This window comes from Babesia bigemina, scaffold Bbigscaff_71051, assembly GCF_000981445.1.
Source record: "Babesia bigemina genome assembly Bbig001, scaffold Bbigscaff_71051".
Classification (NCBI taxonomy): Eukaryota; Apicomplexa; class Aconoidasida; order Piroplasmida; family Babesiidae; genus Babesia; species Babesia bigemina.
Window position 1 is genome coordinate 1 of NW_012237216.1, and position 13300 is coordinate 13300.

At 45.6% G+C, this 13300-nt stretch overlaps 3 protein-coding genes across 3 annotated transcripts; all 3 read left to right on the forward strand.

Annotated features, from left to right (window-relative positions):
• Positions 1–846: 846 nt before the first annotated feature.
• On the forward strand, positions 847–6192 carry BBBOND_0003450 (hypothetical protein, conserved; the record flags this gene model as incomplete). The annotated part of the gene is made up of 1 exon (XM_012915178.1): positions 847–6192. The coding sequence occupies one exon, from the start codon at positions 847–849 to the stop codon at positions 6190–6192; it is 5346 nt and encodes a 1781-aa protein (XP_012770632.1).
• A 152-nt stretch (positions 6193–6344) lies between these two features.
• BBBOND_0003460 (hypothetical protein, conserved) lies at positions 6345–6671 on the forward strand (the record flags this gene model as incomplete). The annotated part of the gene is made up of 1 exon (XM_012915179.1): positions 6345–6671. The coding sequence occupies one exon, from the start codon at positions 6345–6347 to the stop codon at positions 6669–6671; it is 327 nt and encodes a 108-aa protein (XP_012770633.1).
• A 712-nt stretch (positions 6672–7383) lies between these two features.
• On the forward strand, positions 7384–12917 carry BBBOND_0003470 (hypothetical protein, conserved; the record flags this gene model as incomplete). The annotated part of the gene is made up of 2 exons (XM_012915180.1): positions 7384–7392; positions 7413–12917. The coding sequence occupies 2 exons, from the start codon at positions 7384–7386 to the stop codon at positions 12915–12917; spliced, it is 5514 nt and encodes a 1837-aa protein (XP_012770634.1).
• Positions 12918–13300: the final 383 nt, after the last annotated feature.

A 13300-nucleotide genomic window follows, 5' to 3' on the forward strand; every position in this document is an offset into this window, starting at 1 on the left:
CGGCAGCGATGACATGGTTACGGCAGCGATGACAGTGGTGACTTAAGTGGCTGATTATAATCCACTGCACATCGCCCCTTAACCCACTCCACATCGCTCCTTTATCCACTCCACATCGCCCTTAACCCACTCCACATCGCCCCTTTATCCACTCTACATCGCCCCTTAACCCACTCTACATCGCTCCTTCACCTCCTGTAATCGCTCCCTAACCCACTCTACATCGCCCCTTTATCCACTCCACATCGCTCCCTAACCCACTCTACATCGCCCCTTTACCCACTCTACATCGCCCCTTACCCACTCTACATCGCCCCTTACCCACTCTACATCGCTCGAATTACCTCGCCATATTACCGCTATGACCTTTATAAACCATCACAATAACTTGTGCCTTGTCACCCTTCACTTCCCTCTTCCACCTCTTGCCACTGCCATGTCCCATCATGTTCACCCTAACTCCAAATCTCTCGAATTACTTCGTCTTATTAACGCTATGACCTCCATAAATCCTTATAATAACTTGCTGATACTGACCATTCCATTACTGACGATGCTACTAGAAGAGCCTTGAAGGACATTGAGTCCAAGCTCATTAGCCTTGGTCACCTTGCTGGTCAACTTGGAGGATTTGTTGGTGAGAGTGAGAGTGTTAAGAAAGCCGTTAAGAAGGCTATTATCGCTGTTTTTGACATTAATCCGCACCTTAAAAATGACCTAAAAGATGTTTACTCTCCTTATGTTACTACCCTTTCTGAGTCTGTCAAGTCTGCTGACCAGGCTGTTGACACCCTAAAAATTAGTGAGCTAAAAAGTCAAGTAACTAGTCAAATCACTGAGATTAATATGCAACTTAATAAGCCTAATAACGTTCATAACTCTCTTCCTTCCCCCTCTCCCTCTGCTGACTCAGCCAAATTGCACTCCAAGTTGGAGGCTTTGAAGGAAGTGGAGAAGCTTTGTAATTTTTTGACTAATTTTAAAACTTATGATAATAATCCTAAAAAGCTTTTAGATAATCTATGTGACGGCCTTCAGACTTTTCTCGGCTTCGATCCATCTTCCAAAGGCTACACGGGCCAGGGCATTGTGTACTCTGACCTTGACAGGCTGTGTGACGGGGTGATGGGATTTTTGAGTGGTGTTCTCAGCAACGTCAAAGAGCATTTAGGGCAGCATAAAGAGACAATTACAACAGCAATTAAGTCACTTGAAACCAATAAACACGCCGGTAAAAAAGGTTTTAATGCTGCGATTGTGAAGGTGGTCGCAGGGGTGGGGAGGTATAATGATGGTGTAAGAGACAGTAATAAAAATATTAAGAATGCAATAATAAAATTACAAAATCATGTAAGTTCTTCATTTGTAAATACCGTAAAAAATATATTACCCGAAAAAGACATCGATACTGCAGGTGCTCCAGTGATTCAAGCGGCCGAGAAATTCGTCGAACGCAAAGTGGAGGAATGCGAGAAAAATGCTTCGGCATTTAAAACGTCACTTGATAGCCAAACAGATAACATTACTAATCTTAATTCTAGTTTGCGTGATAAAGTAAATAGCGTAGTGAGCAGTGTAGAACATGAGAGGGTACGGCTCAGCAAGGTGGCGGCCAAGGAGAGGAACATTCATGAGGCGACGACTGTCAAAATTAATGAAGCGCTCCTGAAGTGTGGTAGCTGCATCAATGAAAAAATTCAGAGGGATGTGGAGAAACTTATCTCGGATTTCAAGGCTGCCGTTCGGGTGATTAAGGACAAGCTAGAAGAAATAAACAAGAATTTAAAAAATTACGTTAACGAGTTGTATAAATGGATGAACGAGACAAACTCTATCGTGAATAGGACAGGCAAAAATGTGATTGAAATTATAAATGGAAGTGTCGGCTATGAGAACCAAGAATGGATTAAGCATAAAGCGAAGGAGTTGCTAGACTGGAGAAGCACTATTGGAGGATATGTCGTTGACGTCACAGAGATGGCTAAAAATGTAAACGACGCCGTGACGGAGCTAGGCAAACAGTTTGATGATCAAAACACAATTAATAACATTTTCGACAAAATTAAACATCAAGTTGCAGATATAGAGGGGCATGTTGGTGAATCTATTGGGGCAGGATCCGCCAGCGGGGCGGATGGAAGTGTACAACAGAACTGGGATGCGCTGAAAAATAAGATTACGGGGCTCCTTGAGAATCTGTACACGACTAATGAAAGAGACCCGTTAAAATTGAATTTTATAGGTAAAATTCGTAAGGGTGTAACAGCATATGCTGCGAGCTTCAAAGATGGGGATCAAGGATTTGAGAAAATAGTTGGTGAGTGGGTGACGGATGTAATTAAGAGTAAGGCAGTGCATGGGTTACTCGATGAGTACGTAAAAGTCAACAAAAATGATAGTTATTTCAACGGTATGTTAAGTTATCGGGGCCATCCGGCTTTACTTAAAAGAGTCACCGAGATTGTTACGCTACATGTGGCTGACAAATTGAAAAATATTAGGCCGTCAACGAATTTTCACGACACTCCCACTGTAGAAGGATACTTGTCATACGTTACCAGTTATCTGAATAGCTTTTCCAGTGATATAACAAACAAGGAGAAAGAAATAGTGGACACAATTGCAGAGTTCGTACATCTTCAGCCCGATGTGGTACTATCGGATCGCCAAGCAGGCCATAGGAGATATTATCTGGAGCTCGCCGTCAGATCGACGTTGTCGGCTCTCGCATCCATTGCAAAGCAAGTATCTGACCAGCTTACCAAACTCGCTTATACTCATACAAATTTGGGAACTCGACTGAAGGGTTCCATAGCAAATGTCGAGAACATTGGCAAAGAAATAGCCGACGGCAACACCTTGGGTGGAAAAATTCAAGCAGCATTAGACAGCCTGCGGTCAGATATTAAGAAGCTGCACGGCCAACTTAATACTGCGACAAAAGTCGGCGTCAGTAATCTTGCCGGTAAACTGGATGAAGCAATCGCTGCCATCACCAAACGATCCATAGAAGTAACGGCCGAAGGCATCAACACAGCCTTCACAGAGATGTACACTAAAATAACCGATAACCTCAAAGGCCTATTGAAAGCGCTTGAGCTAGCCGGCAATGCTATACATGGTCAATTGCTAACTCTTAACGATAAAATCGGGAATAGCACCGGAGGCAGGGTTGTCGACGGCAGTCTACAAGATCTTTATAATAGACTAAGTGAGCTGCAGAGCACTCTGGAAAAAGATCCGCTCACAAAAGCGCGGGCATTCGAAAAACACGCCGACAAGCTACGCGAGCAACATACCAAATCCCTCAACCAACACGTCAACAACACTGTAAAGCAAACCAAGGAAGAGCTCATCAAACAGGCGCGGAAGAACTACGTCGTTACCATGCAGTTATTGATTGAACAGTTTGCCGAGAGAGTCACCAGTGACTTGCATGGCTTGCCTGGACTCATTGACGCAGACCTAGAGCAGGGGCACAAGGGGTTCATGCGGAAAGTACATGAGTACTTTTTACTTAAGATCGACGACATTGAATCCATCTCGCCGACGTCTTTCACCACCAGCTCTTCTCCGATGAGCCGAGCAGCAGGAATGTTGAAATCGGCATACGCAGACCTCTTCGGAAGATTGAAAACGCAGCCAGGTTTTGTGTCAGACTTTGAGAAAATCAAGCCGTCCACGGAGGCGCTTGGCACCCTACTCGAGACACTTCAAACCTCGAAGCATTTCAACAACGAGTTCAGAACCAACCTAGACGCACTCGACACCAATGTCAATAAGATAAATCCCGCCAAGTATGGTGACGGCGATAGTCCATTGGTGCTCAATGCGTTGAGGGCCGGATTCCCCGCTTTCGTCACTGAGATGAAGAAGGCCTACAAAAACGTGTACGAGGGAGCAGCCAGAATCGACAGGTGGACTGAACCTGTGATCTCTGACCAACCGAGGGAGGCGACTGCCGTTGTGGAGACTCCGAAAGAGAAGTTGACTCTTGATGGCCAGAATGGTGCCAAGGTATGTCTCACCGTATTTCATATCATTTATCCCGCGCTTGACGAATTAGACGAGAAAAGTGGCAACAGCTGGCGTAGTGAGAAAATTAACAAAACTGGCAACTTGGGAGCGTTCTTCGCCGACGAAGGTTACCGAATATCCTACTCTGAGACGGAGCAAAACGGCGAACTGGACAAGGACGTGAACGGTGGAAGGGTCAAAACACTGCTGAAAAACAAAGTCACTGGCGCCAGCGTCATGGAACTCTTGAAGAGATGGAAGCAGGAGGAGAATAAAAAGAATGCCGTTGGACAACAGACGGATGATGCTGCGCGCACGCAAAGTAATTATATTGACACGATCGTTCTGCTTGCGTATCTCTATGAACAGCTCCGAACGTACTACGACGTATGTCACAGGCGGCACATTCCTAACCCGGTCGCACCTACGAGTGTATACCAAATGCTCATGTGGCTGAGTGGGCTGAGTCACAACGCCGTCTACACAGATCTGTCACTTAACGGCTTCGAAGGCTTATTCGAAAAGCCGGAGAAGTCTAAACAATCAGCGCTAAAAGATGCCGACGAGGATTCGCTTGAAGAGGAGGAGGACGTGTCGTTGGATGCGTACCCGAATCCTATAACAGTCGATACCTTGTCCAGTAATCTTCGCGATGTTTGCGGCTATGCAGAGACAGTGCTAACAGCATTGCTCGGCCATGGCCATGCTGGAGGCATATACGCCTGTGATTTCAACACCAACTCAGCCAATTTATCATACCCCAGCGACGCTAGTAAGTGTCTCGATTTACTCATGGAAATCGTCCTTAGATTGTTTCACCAACTTCACTTCTTATATAAGCAGTGCACCTACCCTATGGAGCTCGGAGGGTGGCTCAACTGCCTGTATGGCAAGGGAATCGGCGGATCGTCATGGGAGTGTAACAAGATGCAATGCGTTAACCAAAGTGCCGACCAAATAGGTAACCAAACGTGTGGTCAAACATGTGACCAACATCCCAAGTGCGGAGTAAAATCGCCACTGCAAGCCTTTTTGGAAGATGGGCTGCCCGCGTTCCTTTCGCATCCGTACAACAAGTCAGGCTGTAAGATAACATGCTCATATGCTAACCACAAAGGCATACCTTGTAAGACGCCAATTGGCCTGACGGACATATCCACTATGGCATCGCACACCAGTAGCGCTTCTCGACTTTATCGTACGCTTAAGGACTTTTGCGGCAATGCAGGGTCACCTCTCACTAAGCTGTGCGCTAACGTAACGTGTGTCCTAAGCAGGCCGCCTGAAACGCTTGGCGATATGTTCGCGTTTTACTATACTTTTATTAAAACTTGGGGTGACAGTGGCAGAAAACATAAATTAGATGCATTCAACGACGCCGTGGCTAAAGCATACTTTGATGTCCCCTATACGGAACTAAACGTCTATTCCGTGTTAAATGGTAGCCACTCATCGAAACTGGCGGGACATACTAATGGTGACCTACTTAGCCTTGTTTGTGGTACGAAGTCACCTGGCAAATGCGGTCTGTATCTGAGTTCCGTAAGCAACGACATTAGCGGCGTTTACTCCAGCAAGCATGCCGACAAGTATCTTTCGTGGATCGTGTACATCACTGAAACATTTTATGACTTGCTTAAGAAACTTTTCGATGACTGCAACAAGCATTGCGGTGGCGATAAGCCCAAATGCCGTATTGCCAAATGTCCTTCAACATGTACTGTAACCAAACAGCCAACCAAATCAGACCACGCTGACTCATGTAAAAGCATCGCTAACTGCAAGACCACACTTCCTACTTTGTGCAGATACGGCTTCACAATTGGAAACCCATCTAAGCTCAGCGGCAAAGATGGCGTATCGCAGAAACGCACGTGCAACGATTTCTGCAAGATGCTAGGTAACGTTGTTAAAGAAGGTAATGCCCTTCACACGTTGGCTCATGAAATTATTCCCGAATTCCTCTTCAGAATCCGTGCCCCCTTCATCTGGCTCAACGTCGCGCTCTGGCTCCTCTCTTTCCTCTACCTCCTCCACATCATGGTCATCCGCCTCGACCTCCTACACATCAAATCGCATCTAAGATCACCATCATCACATCGTATCGCTGCCCAGTCACTACTCGCAGCTGGACGTGTTAACAAGCTTAACAGGGTGTTTTATCTGCAACCATAATCGTACTCACGTGTTTACTGTCTACACTCACCTAACATCACCTACTCACCTAACTTATGAATTGTGCTTTAATCTGTTGCATCACTCATTAATCGTTGTATGGGATTGTGTTATAGTTAACTAAAGTGGTGACCAAGCACATGACCAACACCATGACCAACGTGCTGACCAAACACCTGACCAATGCCATGACCAATGTGCTGACCAACGTGTTGACCAATGTGCTGACCAAAGTGGTGACCAAGGTGCTGACCAAGGTGCTGACCAAAGTGGTGACCAAGCTGCTGACCAAGGTGCTGACCAATGTGGTGACCAATGCCACGACCAACGTGCTGACCAAGGTGTTGACCAAGGTGCTGACCAATGTGATTACCAAGGTGCTGACCAAGGTGCTGACCAAAGTGTTGACCAAAGTGCTGACCAAGGTGCTGACCAAGTTGATGGTCACGGCAGCGATGACATGGGCACGGCAGCGATGACTGGGCACGGCAGCGATGACTGGGCACGGCAGCGATGACATGGTCACGGCAGCGATGACATGGTCACGGCAGCGATGACATGGTCACGGCAGCGATGACATGGTCACGGCAGCGATGACATGGACACGGCAGCGATGACAGTGGTGACCTAAGTGGTGATTATTATCCACTCTACATCGCCCCTTTACCCACTCTACACCGCCCCTTTATCCACTCTCCATCGCCCCTTATCCACTCCACATCGCTCCCTAACCCACTCTACATCGCTCCCTAACCCACTCTACATCGCTCCCTAATCCACTCTACATCGCCCCTTACCCACTCTACATCGCTCCTTTATCCACTCTACATCGCCCCTTGATCCACTCTACATCGCTCCCTAACCCACTCTACATCGCTCCCTAATCCACTCTACATCGCCCCTTATCCACTCTACATCGCCCCTTAACCCACTCTACATCGCCCCTTATCCACTCCACATCGCCCCTTTATCCACTCCACATCGCCCCTTTATCCACTCTACATCGCTCCTTTATCCACTCCACATCGCTCCCTAATCCACTCTACATCGCTCCCTAATCTACTCCACGTCCCTCGAATTACCTCGCCATAATACCGCTATGACCTCCATAAACCACAATAATAACTTGTGTTCTGTCGCCCTTCACTTCCCTTCTGACTGAGTCCATCGACTGGTTGATCCAGGTTAGGCATGGGAATGGTGGTGACAAGGGTCTTGAGAACTTGTCTCAAGCTTTGAAAAAGTTGATTGAGGAGGCTATTGAGAAGGCTGAAAAGTCCCTTACAACCGAAAAAGAAAAGCTTTCTTGCCCCTTCAAATACTCTGATAAGGAGACTTACTGTCAGTACTACCAGTCACAGATTAAGAAAACTGAAAAACCTGAAAATGCTGGAAAATCAAGTCAAGAACTTGTCAAAGAAAATCTTAATTTAAGTGTCCTTAAAGATTGCTTAACTAAGTGTCAAGCTAAGCACAAGGACTATCCCACGTCCCAGGCTTATAAGGACATTGAGTCCAGGTTGGATCAGCTTAAAAAGCTTGAAGAAAGTCTTACTGGATTGACTAAAGAAGAGAATTGCAAAAATCTTTTAACAAATCTTTGTGACGGCCTCGAAACTTTCCTCGGCTTCGACCCGAAATCAAAAGGCTACGACGGCAGTGGCATTGTGTACTCTGACCTTGACAGGCTGTGTGACGGGGTGATGGGATTTTTGAGTGGTGTTCTTGATGCAGTGAAAGATGATCCAAGCGTTAAGACATACTATAAAGGCATGGACAAAACACTTAAAGTAATCGAGAAAAATATGCACAAAACTGGCGGATTGTCTGTGGCCGTTGAGGCTGTGAGCACGGCGCTGGGGGAGTGGGACAATAATTTAACTAATAAAATTAATGAAACAAAAAACGCTTTTAATAATATTAAATCATCACATTTTACATATAATAATGGTTTTTGTAGAGCACTTAATAATTTGCATGGTAGCGAGCCGAGCAATGTTGCTGGGTACCTGGGTGAGTGCATCACTCAGGCCGGTGAATTGCTGAACACTTTTAATATAGCTGAGGCGCACTATAAGGACCTAGATTCTGCATTGAGAGATAAGTTGAAAGATTATGTATTTAAAATTAAGTTGCAGGTAGAGAAGTTTCATGGAGCGGCGACGAACGAGGAGCTGAAGACGGTGGTGGAGACCGCGGAAGGAGAACTGGCTTACTTGCAATCCAATGTCAACAAGATCGTTGATAGTCGTATACGTACGTTGAAAACCGATGTAACTAACAAAACGGTCGACCTAAAAGAAAAATTAACCGGTGTTTCCAGAAAATTGAAAGCGTATGTTAGAGAGCTATACGAGTGGAAGAGACAGACGTGGCAATTCATTGCAGAGGCTATTAAGAATGTTGACGGGATAGTAGATAAAGGCGTGGGTTTTGAGCAGCAAGGAGATATTAAGGAGGTTGCGATGAAGTTAAGGGAATGCATGACTACGCTTGGAGTACATATCGATGGCATGAAATTTGAAGTTGCAGCGTTGGCTAATAAAGCACTCAAAGAAGTAAAATCCATGGACGAGAAACTTAAACAGGATTTGTGGAAGGTGAAAGATGAAGTAGGGAAGAAGGTGACGGAGATTAAAACGGCGATTGGGAAGTTGTATAAGGTGGTTGAGAGTGGCACGGAAAATGGCGCAGAGGAAGTGGAGAAAGCGATGCTGAAGATTATGGAAAATATTAGAGATAGGATGAAAGAGATAACCGGCCCCGAAGGGGGGAGGGAACACAAGGGGCTTATAGGGATTGCGAAGAAGGTTGCGGAGCACACCGGTAAATTCAAATCCGACTCTCAAGGGTTCGAAAAAATTGTGAAAAGCTGGGTTGATGAAATAGTTGATCGTGAAAGTGGTTTAATTAAACATACGGTTTTAAAGTATATTAATTACAACAGAAGTTTGGGTCATTTCGGAAATCGAGTAACTTCAGAGAGCCAACAAACAAAAGTTCTGCAAGCTTTGAAAGAACGTATCAAAACAGTGATTGCGTCCGCAATTGAATCAGCGGTAAAAGTGGACCAGGTCACTCCCGCGAGCGATACTGGCAGTATTCAGCTGAATATCACCGCTTTATTGAAGTGTATCAATGGTTTCTCAGATGCGCTTGAGACGAAAATCAAAAACAGCAATAATGTCGCAGAAATGCATGTGTCGGAGTTAGCAAAAAACATTGAGCAAAGTGCGAATGTGATGGATCATTACAAAGTCAACGTGACCGACAAAACCCACCTGTACGACGCGGTGAAATCAACATTGGATCAGGTGCTTGCCATGTCCAGGCAACGAGCTGCAGACCTACAATTGTTTGCCCAAAGCACACGGAATACTGTTGGTACCATAGTAGACACTATTAGGCCCGTTGCTGAGTCGCTTCATGATAAGCTCAAAACGGCGTTAGGCAAACCCCCTAATGCCGATCCCGTGACACAATATACTAACCACGCCGCCGACGTCGACTCCGCGATCGAGCAGGTGAAGACTACGCTTGGGGAGCAGTTGCTTAGCGAAAGTAACACCAAGCGAGATAGCCATGTGAAACTAGGTGCAAACAGCTTCAATAATTACAAGGGTTTCGTCAAGCAAGAGGGGAACGCCATCTCCGATAAACCACTAGCCGGAACCATCGATGAAGGCACCCTCCCCGCGGCGATTGGTGATATTCGAAAACATGCGTTGCAGTATGACGTTAATCCGACGTTAAGACAACTCGAAGCGCGGTCCAGAGATATCACCGATAGTATCGACAAGCTGATGAATGCCCTATCTGATAAAGGCACAGAAGTGAATAAAATTTTGTTGAAAGTGAAAGACATAAAGATAGGAAAGGAAGTTAAAGACATTGTTAACAGGATTTTTAATCTACAACAGACATCACTGTCGCCGTTGATTAAAGAAGCGGATGAATTAATGGATTTAATTAATGTTCAAACCGATGCTGCCATATCCGACATAAAATGCTTCCTCGGTTCCCAAGTCACCAACGCCACCCGAGCCATCCAGTCAAAGGCCAAGCATGACTACTACGCTAAAATAAGTGCGATGGCTAAGCAAATGGAGAAGCAAGTTGACGAGCAAATTGGTAACATCGAAGCTCTTCTAAGTCATGACCTAGCCACAGGTGTAAAGGGTCTCTTAAAGGCGATGTACGCGGACAACGGAAAGCAGCTTAACAGCCTGAAAGAAGCAACGAATAATAAAAATCGCGAAACCTTCGGCAATGTGTCTCAGAAGCTGAAACTTTATATAGATGCCATTCTATTTTATTTGAAATTTCAGGTGGTCTCTACTCCGCCCGATAAGCAGGGTATTACAGTCTCAAATATTAAAAACCAAACATACGTATTATTAACTCATTTAGGTAAAGAATTAAGTGCTAAAAAGTATAATTATGATAATGATTTTGTTAAATTACATTCTTCCCTCTCCACCTCCCTCCACCTCCTATCCCCCTCCCACTTCGCGAACCCCCGGCACCCGGAGCTGCTCGATGCGGTCAAGAAGGGGCTGCAGGGGTTTGTCACGGAGATGGGGAGGGTGTATGTGAACGGGTATGATAGTGAAACTTTCGGTGAATTAGTTGAATATAAAAAAGGTGATAAACAAGGAAAATTGACTTCTTATGGTAGGAAGTGTTCCAAGCTATGTCTCACCGTGCTGTCCATCCTCAATTCCGAATTCGAGACATTACTTAAATATTGTCTTTCAAGATGTAAATCTGATCGAATAAATAAGTCTAATGATCTTGGTAAATTTTTTGTCGACCAGGGTTACAATGTTTCCGAAGAGGGAATTAAACAGTGGGAGCTGCAGGACGACAAGGACATGACAGGTTTCCATATCTGCAAGCGTCTTTTCGGATATGATGACAAACACATCTTCAAAAAAGATACGTTAAATCAAGAAATAGGCCCACTTAAAAAGCTTCATGACCATCTTCAAATATATTACAGGGTTGGTCACATTGCGACTTCAACCTCCAAAAGGAGACCATGTAACATATTCGAAATGCTCTGTTGGTTGTCAGGGTTGCCTTGTAATTACGTTTTTGACGGGGTGTTACATGAGGCTGTGAGTGAATTATTCGTCGATCCAAGGAAGCAACCTACGGACGACGACGAAATCCCTGTTACAGTTGTAAGCGACGAACTACCAGCGTATCCAGAGCCGATTGAGCTGGTCGATACTCAGCGAGCTGTAAAGCGACTGTGTTCTAAATCGTACGACGTTTTGATTAAAATAGTAGGTTACGGCGATGCCTATAACATGTACGCCGTCGACTTCTGCGACAACTCGAGTAATTTACATTACCCTGCCGATGCTACCAGTTGCCTCGAATTATTGGTCGACATCCTACGTAGGTTGCTGCCAGTGTTCAGATTCTTGCATAGCCGATGTGAGCTTGAAACTGAGCATCACGGCTGGGCTAAATGCCTCTACGGCAGAGACATATTGACAGGTAAATCGCAATGTAATAAGCATCCAGCCGACAAGCAAACCGACTGCCTGCCCAGATCACCTCTTCAATCATACCTATCCGACTCGCTCCCTGGTCACCTTCCTCACAACCTGACTGCCATGGGATGCAAATCCGTGTGCAGCAACTGCCCCAAGAGCCTGCCTGGACAGCCATGTCTGACACCACTTGGCTTCAGAGGTTTCACGGGAAGCACGAAGACAGGTAAAGAGCTCGGTAACGTGCTTGGCAAATTCTTCAACAAAACATATATCACATCGCTGCTCTGTCTGCTGCCCAAGCCACCATCTACATTGCCAGAACACTTCCAGTTTGCGATATCGTTTGCCAATATGCTCAATAATAATAAGGGCTCTCGTACAAATGAGGTCAAAGCAGCCTTCGACACATCTACCAAGGAGGAGTCCATCGATCTATATAAGGAGCCGGACAAACTCACAACTGCGCTTCAAAATGCATATTGCAACCAAACAAGCCACAACAGCTCACGCCATTCGAAATTCACGGAAGTCGATTTGTCTACGCTTTCGGCAGACGCAACGTGTATTTATGCAAGCAGCGATAAGCTTCATTGCGCTCCGTACCTTAAATCATTATGCGACGACTCCTATACTTACCTTGCCGAGAGGCATTCCAAGCTATATCTCTCATGGGCCCTATATCTACCATGGACGCTGCATAAATATTTAAAATCATTGCTAGACGCTTTCAGCAATATATCTTGCCGGGACTGGGGATGCCGGCGCTGTATGCACGGCACCAAATGTACTCTGGGTAAGCACGGAGTCGAGAACTGCCAATGTAAAGGACTCGTTGAATGCCGCGGTGTAACTAGTACATTTTACAGTTACGGATTTAGATTTAGTAATGCAATGAAATTGATGGAGATCAACGAAATGAAATATTGTCATCATTTCTACATACAATTGAAAAATATAATAGATTCAAATTACTTCATTGCATTGTTCAAGGAGTGTGACAACTTCCTGTGGATCATCAGACAACCCTTCATTTGGCTCAACGTCGCCCTCTGGCTCCTCTCCTTCCTCTACCTCCTCCACATCATGGTCATCCGCCTCGACCTCCTACACATCAAATCGCATCTAAGATCACCATCATCACATCGTATCGCTGCCCAGTCACTACTCGCAGCTGGACGTGTTAACAAGCTTAACAGGGTGTTTTATCTGCAACCATAATCGTACTCACGTGTTTACTATCTACACTCACCTAGCATCACCTACTCACCTAACTTATGAATTGTGCTTTAATTTGTTGTATCACTCATTAACCGTTGTATGTGATTGTGTAGTAGTTAACTAAAGTGGTGACCAATGCCATCACCTAAGTGCTGACCAACGTGTTGACCAAAGCCATGACCAACGTGCTGACCAAAGTGCTGACCAAGGTGCTGACCAAGTTGATGGTCACGGCAGCGATGACATGGGCACGGCAGCGATGACTGGGCACGGCAGCGATGACTGGGCACGGCAGCGATGACATGGACACGGCAGCGATGACATGGTCACGGCAGCGATGACATGGTTACGGCAGCGATGACATGGTTACGGCAGCGATGACA